This window comes from Anabrus simplex, chromosome 14 (genome assembly GCF_040414725.1).
Source record: "Anabrus simplex isolate iqAnaSimp1 chromosome 14, ASM4041472v1, whole genome shotgun sequence".
NCBI lineage: Eukaryota > Metazoa > Arthropoda > Insecta > Orthoptera > Tettigoniidae > Anabrus > Anabrus simplex.
The window spans coordinates 94,208,412-94,221,398 of NC_090278.1; the positions used below are offsets into that span (position 1 = coordinate 94,208,412).

Here is a 12,987-nt window from a genome sequence, read left to right on the forward strand (position 1 = left end):
TACATATAATTTACAAAGTTTATTCCACCTACTCAGTACTGTACAATAATTGCAATGTCTATAAATTCATTACAACTAGTCCCTTGATAATAATTTGTAATGTATTTATAGACATTGCAATTATTGTACAGTACTGAGCAGGCGGAATAAACTTTGTAAATTATATGTAGGTTAGGTTATGTTGGTAATGAAATTTCCTATCATTTCACTAGAACTGATCTTTATAGAGGAGATAAAGTTGCTTTCCTTTCTGGAGGAGTGCTTGCAGATTTTTCTTGCTTCTTATACATACTAATTGAATTCTATACATACGAATTGGACGAAATAAGACCATATTAGAAAAATGCTGCATTCGTCATTGAACACCAACTACTTTATTTATTTATTGCATTATTCAAACTTGCCACAATTCTAGTTAACTGGTATTACACAAACAGATATACAACGCTACAAGAAAAGAAAATATGCTTTACTTTTACCCGCAAATCTAACACTAGTGGTTTTAAGAACACAGTAGTGGCAATACGTATAATCTCACAAGTCACGAAAAAATCCATGACGACATAGTGCCAACGTGCCAGATTAACAGTAACTGGAAGATGTTGTATCGGCAAGTAGGGTCCCTAAACTGTAGGGTTAGCGACACTGAATCAAACCCAACATTTAGAAAATAACTATGAATCACTACCTTCACTATTAACAGGGGAGAAAGAGTAAGGTTGTACCCTTAGAGCATATGCTTACATGTCAGAGACCATACATACATCTTCATTATAGACTGTTATTCCTTATTCAGTCTGCAAGCGTCTGTTAATTTACTTAACGTCTCCACAATCCTCTGTGGTCTTATTTAGTTCCATAGCTCTTATCTACAGATCGTTAGAAACTGAGTCAAACTACTGCCGCCTCAGTCTTACCCTCCGCGACAGAGTCTGTTATTCTCCATTAACAGAGCTGAAGAAACAGCTGCTCTCACAAGCCATCAGACCCAAGCTGGAATGTCTCAGGTGCGATGGATGAGACAAAACCTCTTTACCAAGCATAAAGGATGTCACAGACACGAGAGGCAAAGTTCAGAAGAAACACATTATACACACACCACATTCAGTTCCTGACCGAAGGTACGTGATCTCATCTGACTGAGGAAGAACGACTTCCAGCTCTGACGGGAAGGAGTATACAGAATACCGCACGGCTGTGAACGAGATTACACTGAGGAAATAAGACAGAACGCACGAGACACCCACGTCTCCGGTAGCTCTCGAAATCAGCCGCAGCTGAACACACATCGCACCGCAGATGTTTCATCCTGTTCAGCGAAACCAAGCTACTAGCCTCTAGCTGTAACTTTCACTACAGAAAAATCACAGAAGCCATAGACATTCTAAAACAGTCAAATAACTTGACGGATTACGGCTCTCCAACATCTGGAAACTCGCAGGACAAGAACCTCTCACTGCCACAGAGAATAGCGCTTTTGCTGCACAGTCCAACTGCCTTTCCCCTCAACTTTGACAAAGCCTATTGGAACGATGACGGCCCCTCACCAACCAGGATGTGGCAAAGTAAGAGGTGCCAAAAATGCTAAGGGCGCAATCAAAAACCAAAACCAAACCCCCTCAGTGCTCTTGCTGCTCAGTTCAAAGATCTGCAGATTACGAGATGATGCGTGGTCACCGTGATGAAACCTCTGCAGAGTAGCTCCTCAACTGCTCTAAGCAGCCCTCAGATCCACATAAAAATCCCCGACCTAGCTGGGAATCAAACGCAAGAGACTGAAGCGGCAAAATGCTATGCCCACATTGCATTTATTATTGTAGTAGCTGGGCCAAGTGGTGTATGTATTTGTGTGGGTTTGGCAGGCAACCTCTACCTCACAGAAGGGAACTATCGCACTCTTCATCCTCTCCGTGCTGGCTAGACCACCTTCGGCAGCTGATGCTGTGGGTACAAGTGACCCTCACTATACAAATCCGAAAAAGAAATCTACAACAAAATAAGAAGACATGTTACACCATAGCAGAAAATGAACAAAATTCAAGAAAAATAAATCAAATCAATTAAAGGCCTCTGAAATATGGATGTATTGCAGAGAGTTACCAATGAGGACGTCCTCTGTTGTGCTGCCTCTTGCAAAAACCAGGAAAGGAGTCTATTTTGACCATATCTAACAAAATGGCAAATATAGTTTGATACAAGGGGAGGAAGCAGTGGGTGCAGAAGATTATCCTGAACGTAGTGCTTCGACTGTCACAGCATGACAAGTGGGACACAAAGGTCGCCAGCGAGGAGACGGCATCAGAAGAATATGACAAAAGGGGTTTTGCAAACTTTTAAAAAATATTATCATAACCGCTCAGAGCTCTGGAGAAGCGACAAGAACATTGAGACTTGCACCAAGATGAAAGAGTGACACGAAAAGTAACAAAGGTAACACAGGAATCAGCTACCGGTCAGGAGGATTGACAAGAGAATGGCTGAATTCCAAGACAGAGAAGTCATGTAAGCAGTCCAGGAACAAACCATAGCACACAAAATGGTGATAAATTATAACGAAACAAAGTAGAAATATGAACTGTAAGTAATTACATAAATATCAAGCAGAAGCGAAAAAAAAAAGTAACAGAATGGAACAATACCGCATACAGGGTGTAAGAAAGCCCTCCTCGTTACACCCAAGTCCAGATAAGCATAAATACCGAGTTATCAGACTTTAGTGTTTGTTAATGAAGTTGCACTGAGTACATCTTTAAACAGTCTGTTAACATGTCCACCTTCCGGCCTCTGCTCGTCTTCACAATTAATTACATGTAATGAACTTCATGGTGGTGCATATTGAAAATTGTATATTATCTTAAAAATTAAGTTTATTAAAAGGGTCAAACTATTCAATACAATACATCCATAAAAATGTTTGTCATGTATAAGTTATAAACACTCTTAAGAATGTATTGTATTGGATAGGTTGACCATTTTAATAAACTTAATCATTTTAACATCATTCGCAATTAATTCCGAACAAGCTGCAACGTGCTTGGCGTACTGCCCGACAGGCAACCGCAATTCCAGCACGGAGCATCGTTCCCAGCACGTACTTCGAGTTACCCCCCCGACAGAAGGACGCGGGAGCCAAGTCGACCTCTACATATTCTGTGGCTGCGACAATAGAGCCTCAATTATGCGGGAGCATGGAACTTGAAACAAACTTATCAGATACAGCTAAAGGTGTTAGAAACGTATTCTGGTCAATGTCAATCTATCCAAGACATCAAATTTTAGCAATAAACATGAGTTGGAATCTGATAACTCAGTAATTATGGATTTCTGGACCCATATTGTTATAACACGAAGAATTCATTCCTGAAGTTTTGTCCAATCCTGCATAGAGAGACAAGAACATCAATTGGAACACAAAAATGGGATGAAACGACGACAAGTCAGTGTGGCAGGAGGAGACAAGGACAACCTCCCGATCAATCGGAGTTCTTTCACGTGCATTTCTCTCGAGCCTCTGATGAGCTCATTTTTCTTGGTCCCTCTTCCCACACTCGCCTACCGCTGTATGATCTGCTTTTGTGTTCCATTTCATGTTACTTTCCTTTTTATAGACAGGGTGTTTGAAAAAGTGTCCCTTCAAAACTAGAATAAATTGTCCTAGTATCATACAGTTTTGTCAGAAAGTTTCGGGACGCACTAAGATTTGAACATATGTGACCCTCTGCCTATATTATCAGGTGCACAACGTTTTTAACTGATAACTAATGTTGGGAAACAGACTCCGGTTGGAAAGACAGAATGGAGAGGGGAGTGTCCTGTCACCTCGTTTGTTTCTAATGGTTATGGACAAAATTGTAAAGGAAAAGGAAGCATGTAAGAATAGGGAGATGAAGTTATTACTAGGGCCTGGATGGTGATGACACTGAGTAGTCAGGTGTAATGCTCCAATATATACAAACTGCACCTCGATTACAAAATATCCTTTTTACTTTGTAATATTTGCATCTTTTGGTCTTTTTATATTTTAAGAGCATTTTCTTTGATTTTGAACATTTTTGTCTCTTTAGGTCACTTTGTCCCTTTTGTCATGTTACCATATCAATTTAAGAAATTACCTCTGATAGCTTCAACTAGCAGTTATACAAATATTGAAACATTTCAATATAGTAGTCTTATTCTTGCTATTCGAATCCTTGTTTTTGAAACATGTAGAAATTGATTTCTCAAGTTATTTCTTATAATATTTTAAATTTTTTTGTAGACTTTAATTTCACAAATCATCATTTATTATTTCGAGTTATTTTTAATTTTTTTTTTCAACCAATATTCATTGTATTGTGTATTGTTTGTCTTTGAGCTGCGTCTAAATAAAATGCCTATATTATGTACTCCGTAAGTTTGTGTCTAACGTATTATTTTCCAAAGGATTATTAAACGTTAATTAAACATTAAACATGATGCTGTATAGGCCCATTGCTACAGTGAGGTGAAACGCTCGTAACTTCACAACTGAAAAAGGCTGAAGAGCTCAAATTAAATTATGGTTTCCGTCTAGGAAACTTTTTTTTTTTATGTGATGCATTTTCTTAATTTTTCGGTCATTTAATGAAGTCATTTTTAACATTTCAAGTGCATTTTTTAATATACTTTACATCCGGTACTTAGTTATTAGTATTTGCAGACAATGTTGTGTGGTCAAGTACAAGAACAACTTGATGCGATGAACAGGAAAATTGAAAAGTATGGTTTGAAACTTAACGCAGACAAAACTAAGACTATGGTGATATCAGGAGGAGAAAGACAAGTGGTGGTGGTGATTATTGTTTTAAGAGGAAGTACAACTAGGTAACCATCCTCTAATAACCCTAATCAGAGAAAAAACTTGGAAGGGATCTGACACTTTGAAAAATGAAGGTATCGCCTAAAGAAAGATACGAGCCACGAAGGGCGTGAAAACGAAAGACTCCCTAGGCCTCGAATGCTCTAATACCGTCGTGATCAGAAAAGAACAAGAGCTGACCAAGGGAGGTCGGATAGGATAGGTGAAAGTGAGGAGCCAGGCACAAGTAGTGGAAGCAATGCCAGGTCTGCCAACCCATGCTCCCAACTTGAGAGCTCCTGGGGCACCTTTTATTCGCCTCTTATGACAGGCAGGGGAAACGTGGGTGTTATTCTACCGCCCCCACCCGCAGGTGGAGAGAAAGACAACGGAAGGCATTGTGAAAACTGGTGGTCAAAGCATTGAAATTGTTGACAGTTTCAAATACCTGGGGGTGTATTAATGGAGAATACAAGACTGGGCATGCAGATTAGTGAGAGGCTGCAACATTACATTCTACCAGAGTGTAAGAAAACTTGTCTAGAATAAGGAAGTGTAAAGAGATAACGTAGAAAATGTATTATGCACTCATATTGACTTATGGGGCTGATACAAGTAGGGAGAAGAAGCCAGAGAAATTAAATACCTAAGAAGTATGATAGGAAAGACAGAGTGAGAAACGAAGATGTGAGAAATATTAGAGTGGAAAACCTAAATGAGAGAATTGGCACGAGTAAACTAAGATGGTTTGGACATATAAAGAGGATGGAGGAGGAAAGAATACCAAAACAGATGATGGAGATGAAGTTTGTGGGAAGGAGACCTAGTACAAGGTGGATCGATTCAGTAAAGAGGAGTGCAAGAAGAAGAAACCTAGAGTGGGGCAAAATGATGGAAGAGGAATGGTGGGAGGAGGAAAAGAGGCGGACGATGAATTAATGTTGGGAAAGGAGGACATTTTGGCCCACACTAGGCATTTCTATGACGATGGTTACTCCTTGTAGAAAATGTTATAGATTTTTAGCAAACACTTTTTTTTAACATTTTTGACAATAAAATGCAAAATAACTGAGATGCACTCTTGATTCATTGCTGGATTGCTTTTGAAGTCGTCAACATAATAATTTCTTCGCTCCAGCAAGCCTCATCGAGTTCGTCCTGTCCATCCACAGATATTGTTCATCTCTACTACTCCTGTCACTTTAGTGCTTGGAACGCTCATTCTGTTACATCCACTTCATGATTAGAAGTATGAATTAACTTATTATCCTTTATCCCCTTGATAACCAACACAAAAAGCATTATATCGACTGAAGCCTCACTGAAATACTTCCTAGCGATGCGACACCAATTTACATCTCTGATTCCAAGCTCCTTGAAAATCTGCTTCTCCCACACATCATGAGGTCTTACTCTTAGTCTCTTTCCGGGAACACTGCGCTCAAAGTATGCTTGAGGAGTTTTTGAAGTATTATATTTTAGATTACTTTAAAAAATTATTTTGGAAACATCTGAGCATTTTCTGAGCTCTATTCTTTCTAGATAAGGGTGGGGGAAATCTGGCATACATCATTTGAAGTAACTTCCAAATGGAAGCACCTAGGGTGCGCAGAACCTGTCTTGCCTACAGAGTGGATCCCAAGACCCCCTGCTGTGCTAACTGCCGCATGCTAGGAGCTTCCATTAGGAAGTTATATCAAACAAGTTATTCCGTGACTCTCCCACAACTTACTCTAAAAATAACTAATCTCACAAAATTCTCGACTGGCTGTGAAATAATTTTTCAAGGGACATTTTCATCCTTGTTAATTTAAAATATGATGCATTACAAACAATCCAGCTATAAACCTAAGTCACAGAAGTTATTTTGCACTTTATTGTCAAAAATAATAAACATTGTTTTCTTAAAAAAAAAATAATAATATTTTCTAGGAACAACCATCGCGACACAAATGCCTAGAATGTATAATGAGTAGTTATTTCATACATTCAGACTAGTCAATACGGACCAAACACAATATTAACCTATCATGGTTAAATTTATTAACAAATGCCTAGTGCGTGCAAAAAAAACCACCTTGTTTCCCAATGTTAATTAACAGTTTAAAATGGACAGGGTCACAAAAGTTCAAATGATAGTGCGTTCCTAAACTTTCTTGCAAAACTGTATGTCTGGAAACCAATACCTGTTGAGACATGGACCATTTTACCTTTGGCGAGTACATGTAGTATTCGATGCTGTAGGCTGTCTTCCTCTTGTATGACACTTGAGTCAAAAACATACAAATTTACAGTTATAAGTCACTTTGAAGTATACAAAACATAATGTGTGACATTATATTACAAATGCCCAATATGTAGCAAAGTCCGATCCACTCTGAGTGGCTTGTAGGAGATCATCCTCTGTGCAAGACTGAAGCATGTGGCTCGTGGTTTGTTCTTGTACACATTCACATCTTGTAACACTTGTGCTGAACCCCCGTTTCTTCAAGTTATCCCTGGATTTTCCCACTCCTGATCATAGCCTGTTCAGGGACTTCCACAGCAGCCAGCTTTCATTATGTCCAGGTGGTAACTGCTCAGCTGCTGATGGGTCCTTTTCTTGCACAGCTCCAGCCATGCCCTTTCTGGTGAGACAGGAATGACCTCAGAAAGCTCCTCCATTGCTGAGAGGAGGACTATGTCCGTGCTGTTCTGTTCCACTTTAAGCCTCTCCCTGTTGGCAGCTACACCGGGTGGTGCTATTCCAGTCAGGTAATAGAGCTTATCTGTCTGAGTAAGCTTTAAGCAACCTGTTATCAACCTGCAGATTCTATTGAGAGCCGTACCTACCAGTCTGGCATGAGATGAACTGTACCAGACTGGAGAAGCAGAAAAACACAAAGCCATTGCTGAAGTTTGGATTGTTTGAGGATGAGAACCCCATTATGAGCCTGCCAATTTTCAAAGATGATTGTTTCATGAGGGGATTTTAATCTTATTACTCTTACAACGGGTTTTGAATGTAAGAGCTCTATCCAGGGTTACTCCCACGTATTTTGGAGTGTAACAGTGCTGCAGTTGGATACCCGACCATTCTAAACGTAAGTCACAATGAGCCTGTTGATGTACCAATACTTCGAACACAACCAATCAGAAATAACCAATGACCTTCAACAGGAAGACAGCCTGCACCACTGAATACTATCATAATCATAATTGGCCTGTATCTCAACAGGTACTGGCTTCTGGACATATAATTGTAAGAACATTTATTCCAGTTTTGACCAATACTATCTCCTGTAGGATTATCAGACACTTTTTTAAACTCCCTGTATAACTTGATTTAATGCTTATTCATCCCTTTCCAATACTTTTAAAAGTAAAAAAAAAAAAAAAAAAAAAAGTGAAAGAATATAAAACATTAGCTAAAAATGATTTGAGGAACATCTGAATTTGTTTCAAGTAACATGATAGTGTATAAAAATCTCACCTGAACTTGGCTGGGTGTGGGAGGGCGAGAAGTCACGATGACGAACTTGGAGGCATTATTGGGCGTCACAACTGGTCTGTTTTGTCCCGTGTTGCCCATGACGAATGTTCGTCCCTGCTGAGCACTGGCTAGAAAAAGGAACATTATAACACTTTACGCTAGCATGGACTGGTTATGCAGCACAGACACTGCTCCCTGGACTTCAAGAAACTCTGAGCAACCAGCAGTCTTCTTAATGAGACTTGATACTTTCTGAGCCTAGCCAGGAATGATTTAATTCCAAATGGAGAGACATGTTAAAATAAAAGCGATGGTACCCGCCGTGTGTTTTCTTTCGGTAGGGACCGCTGCGGTGAGCATGAAACCGTGGCTCGTGTGCTGCCAAAGTGTCCTGTGGGAGAAATATGAAGTAACACCATTCCCAAGATGACTGCCAACGCTGTCCGAATGAAGGGACTAGATGTCCACGAAGAGATACACTGCTGTGCTGGAAATGCCACTAATCATACAATCAATATAATCTCTATTAACCACATGAAATCTAAAGCAGAAATTATTGACCCCACTGGAGATGAAATCAAAGTCACTGGTCTGTTCCTTGGGTCTCACAAGTACAATCGCACTTCTTTTTGCTGACTGAAGGAAAAGAACCTACAGGACTCGAGTATGAAGCATTCTCAGGCATCACTACAACAAATTAATTCTATTTTCAACCATCTTTCGGGAACTGAAGCCAAAACTTGTTCTTCTGAGTCTTAATGGCAAGCTCACTTTGGGCCAGATTGCTAATTAATTAATTAATCCTTCTTCTTCTACCGCTTTTCCCACACTAATGGGGCCGTGGGTATGAGCTGTGTTGCACATGTGGATTTGGCCCTGTTTTACGGCCGGATGCCCTTCCCGACGCCAACCCTATATGGAGGGATGCACAATTACTTGTTTCTGTGGTGGCTGGTAGTGTGGTGTGTTCTCTGAATATGAATAGGAGAGTGTTGGGATGGATACAAACACCCAGTCCCCGGGCCAGAAGAATTAATCAGAGGTGATTAAAATCCCCAATCCAGATAGGAATCGAACCCAGGAGAACCGAAGGCCTCAACGCCGATCATTCAGCCAATGAGTCGGACTATTAATTCATTGATATATTAATTGTAATATACTCTGTCATTAAGCCGGAACCAACATATGCAACATTATTTAAACGGATTACCCAATCAATGACAGACAAATTGCATTCTTCGGACAATTAGTAATAAAAAACACCAGACTGATGGCCAGTGAAGACTTTTGCCAAATTCAGTACTTTACAAGGAGAGTGAATTGATCGTTGATGCATTGCGAAAACGGAGGATTGCATTCTTTGCCACATATACCGCTTACCAACAACTTTTTGATTTCTTTTGGAATAGTAAAACAAAAAAACACATGGTTTAAAGAAATACAAATGGATTTAGATGAATCGAAAATTACTAAAGAACAAACTGAAAATAGGGAAGAGAAACGGATTCTAAATAACAAGTACACAAGACTATCACTGAAAATATCGCAGCATAAGCAGTATGTTATATCTGCAGAAGAACAGGCTACAACATCATCCAGAATGAAGAAGTTTTGGGAAAGGAAAAAGCTGTTAAGCGTTAAAAGCTGAACTTATTCTTTGAAGACTTTGTTGTATAGGGTTTGATTTTGGTGCTCCAATGTGGGCATAAACAGTGTAAATAAATACACACACACATTATAAAGTCCCAGCAGATGTCTGCATGTTTGTCCAGGCTCAATTTGAGAACCACAAAACGATTTTTGGTGTGGTTTCCACCATTGTACAGAGACTTTATCAAAGAAGACTCAGGTCTATGTAACCTTAATCTATAAAAGTAGCCAAGCAGAGATTATTTTGTGAAGGAAGTAGAAGGAAAAGAACCATCCCACCGCTTTCTTGGCTTACGCTGCCTAAGCCACCAACGATATGCCAAAGTATGTGTGGAAGAATTGATGAGCATAAGAAGTCAAGTCCTTTAAAAAAAAAAAGTGATGGTATATACCTACATGTAATAGTGTTTTTATGTTGTAGTTTGCAGTAAAATATCAGCTTTAAAGTCATAAACTAAATTTTGAGATTAATCATCATCAACATAAATGATTATTTAATCACCTCAATAGTCTTATTTAGATACAAATACCCTTCAAATTACACAATCTACGTGAATGGTTTAGGAGTTTTCGTTGTTTTACTGAAAACACAGGAATGGCAAGAATGGAGCGAACTAACAGGAAGCCTTGGATTAACGTGGCACTGAGCTACGTATTATATCAGGAGGAAAACGACTAATATTATCTATCAGGAAATCTTATAAGAACTATCACCATAAATTTAAAATTGTTCTCAAGCTATGCTGGAGTGGGTTGCTGACAAACAAACAAATCAATAATTAACTAAACAATCTGGCCCAAAGTTGTAGCTTCCACCGAAGGAGAAATTAGGAAGACAAAGAAATGAATGCTGTCATTCACTGGATCATCAGGAAAACCATTCTTCATCCCAAAGCGCTTTTAAAATACTGCTTTGAAACCTGAAAAATGTTCAGCATCAAAAAAGAGACAGGAAAACAAAAAGAATATTACAAACTTGTCAGAGGATGAGGAAACACAGGTGTGGAAGAACTGCAATGGTCAAGAAGTGTGCAAAATGTGGAATTTGTCGTTTTTGCCTTCAAGTGCACTTGCTCATGTAATAAAGGCACATCATCATTCTTAAAAGAGCCCAAGAACATTTTCATCAACTGAATGTTTTCAAAATGACATTTTCTTTTGCTAAGTTAGTGGGTTAACATTGCATTAACACATCGAAAGTTTTCCGTGATGCAAGGAGGGGAAAGGAAAGGTAGTGGCCATGCCTTTAATTAAGGTAGGCTCCCAGCATTTGCCAGCTTGAAAATAAGAAACAAAGGCACCATCTTCAGGGTTGCTAATGGTGTGATTCGAACTCACCATCTCCCGAATGCAACCCTAAACACACGGCCAATTCGATTGCTTCAAAATGATGGTATGCAATAGCCATGCGTGTTGGTAGGTGTGCTATTTACCAACTGATGAGCCCAACTTAGCATACGGGGGCGAAACGCTGGCAACCAGGAATGAGTTAGCTGGAAAATTTATAATGTCCAATAACGGAGCAACTACACTGGTATTATAAATTTGCTCATTCGGGACAAATATTTCAGGTTTTCTACGGGAATCAACATCTACAATGCAGTGCAATCCGAAACATATTTTGTATATTCCACTCCCAGCATCTGAGCTGTTCCCGGATTATCTGATAAAGGGAGAATGAAACTCAGGAATCACTCATTAGGACCATTTGTATGGAAGGGTTCCTTTAGTACGAGGTTCACAGGCTTTTACACGGTATGAAATAAAGAGGCGTCGAGTTCCCAGTCCAATTTATATGCTGGTAATGTTGTATCCTTGTGAGCATACAGTCATACCAAAAGTAATGGGATAGCACTACGTCACCGTACTATGACATCTTGACCTGTATCAACTGTGAATCGACATCTGTGCTGGTCATGGCATGGGGACGTGAATTATGGGTTTTGAAATGGGGCATGATAGTGAGAGCCAAATGGATAGGACATTCCACTGCCCATGTCACATGTGTATGGTAAATACCTCCTGGAAGGCATTACCACCTACGGTGGACTGTGCAGCAGCCGGCACCGGATGGTTAACGATTGCGATCAGTGCCATCTGGCTAGAACTATCTGTGGAAACAGACAAATCACAATGCTTTAAATCTCATCTACATTTAATGCTGGAGGTACCAGACGCATATCCAAGGTCTGAACATCGTTCTTTAGTGTTCACAGGACGTGGAAGCAGAAGACCCACCAGAGTGGCCTTGTTAACATGACACTGGGCACAGAGTCTCACCTGGGCACGTACCGTTCCTAATTGGAGCCTTTACGACTGGCGACAATGGCAGAATCCAATCAGTCATGGTTCTAGTTGTTCCGAGCTGTTTGGATGGTCTGCAGGCTACAATTATCAAGAAGGTACCATATAGGGTCCATAATGGTGTGAGGTGTGTTCATGTGGCCGCTGCTACTCTAGAACAGTGACTGCTTGGTGACCACTTGCAGGCCTTCATGGACATCATGCAGACCCACACAATGGGATATTCAAGCTGGTGATGCTTGAGACAGATGAGCTTGATGCTCCATCAAGTCCTGTATATTCTTGCTTGCAAGGAGCTTTAAGATAAATTCAGTTCTACCTTAAGCATTTCTGATCTGTATCTTAAAACCTGCATTCTGGAGAAAAGCAGACAAAGAGCTGAAGCAACCATCATATGCTGTGTCAAGAAAACAAGGTGAAGGTGACATTCTTTACGTTTCGCACAGAAATTTGCTCTGCATCTTCAGAAGAAAATCTCAACTGTTCAAGATGAAGACTTCTCCAATAATGAAAGTTTGAATTTATACATTAGTAATATTGGTACGTTCATTCATCACCAGATGGCTCACTGTTCGTGGTACAGCACTAGCATTCGAAGCGGAAGCTGATGGCACCATCAGAATCGGTCTAGGTGGGGGGTTATAACAGGTCTGCTCTGACACAAGGCTGAAATGAAGCATCTGGTGAAGAGGAATGTACAAATTTCGGAAACACCAAAACGAAATAACAATAGTGACAGGACAGG

General features: G+C 39.9%; 1 protein-coding gene across 10 annotated transcripts in view; it reads right to left on the reverse strand.

Annotated features, from left to right (window-relative positions):
* Positions 1–12,987, reverse strand: part of Taf6 (TBP-associated factor 6) — a 129,499-nt gene that overhangs the window by 18,677 nt on the left and 97,835 nt on the right. For 8 of the 10 annotated variants that reach the window (XM_067158175.2, XM_067158168.2, XM_067158176.2 and 5 more), the window contains one exon: positions 8,289–8,416. The exons of the other annotated variants lie outside the window; for them this stretch is intronic. In XM_067158175.2, the coding sequence (XP_067014276.1) occupies positions 8,289–8,416 (128 nt within the window). The remainder of the gene's footprint in view (positions 1–8,288; positions 8,417–12,987) is intronic. 10 annotated transcript variants of the gene reach the window in all.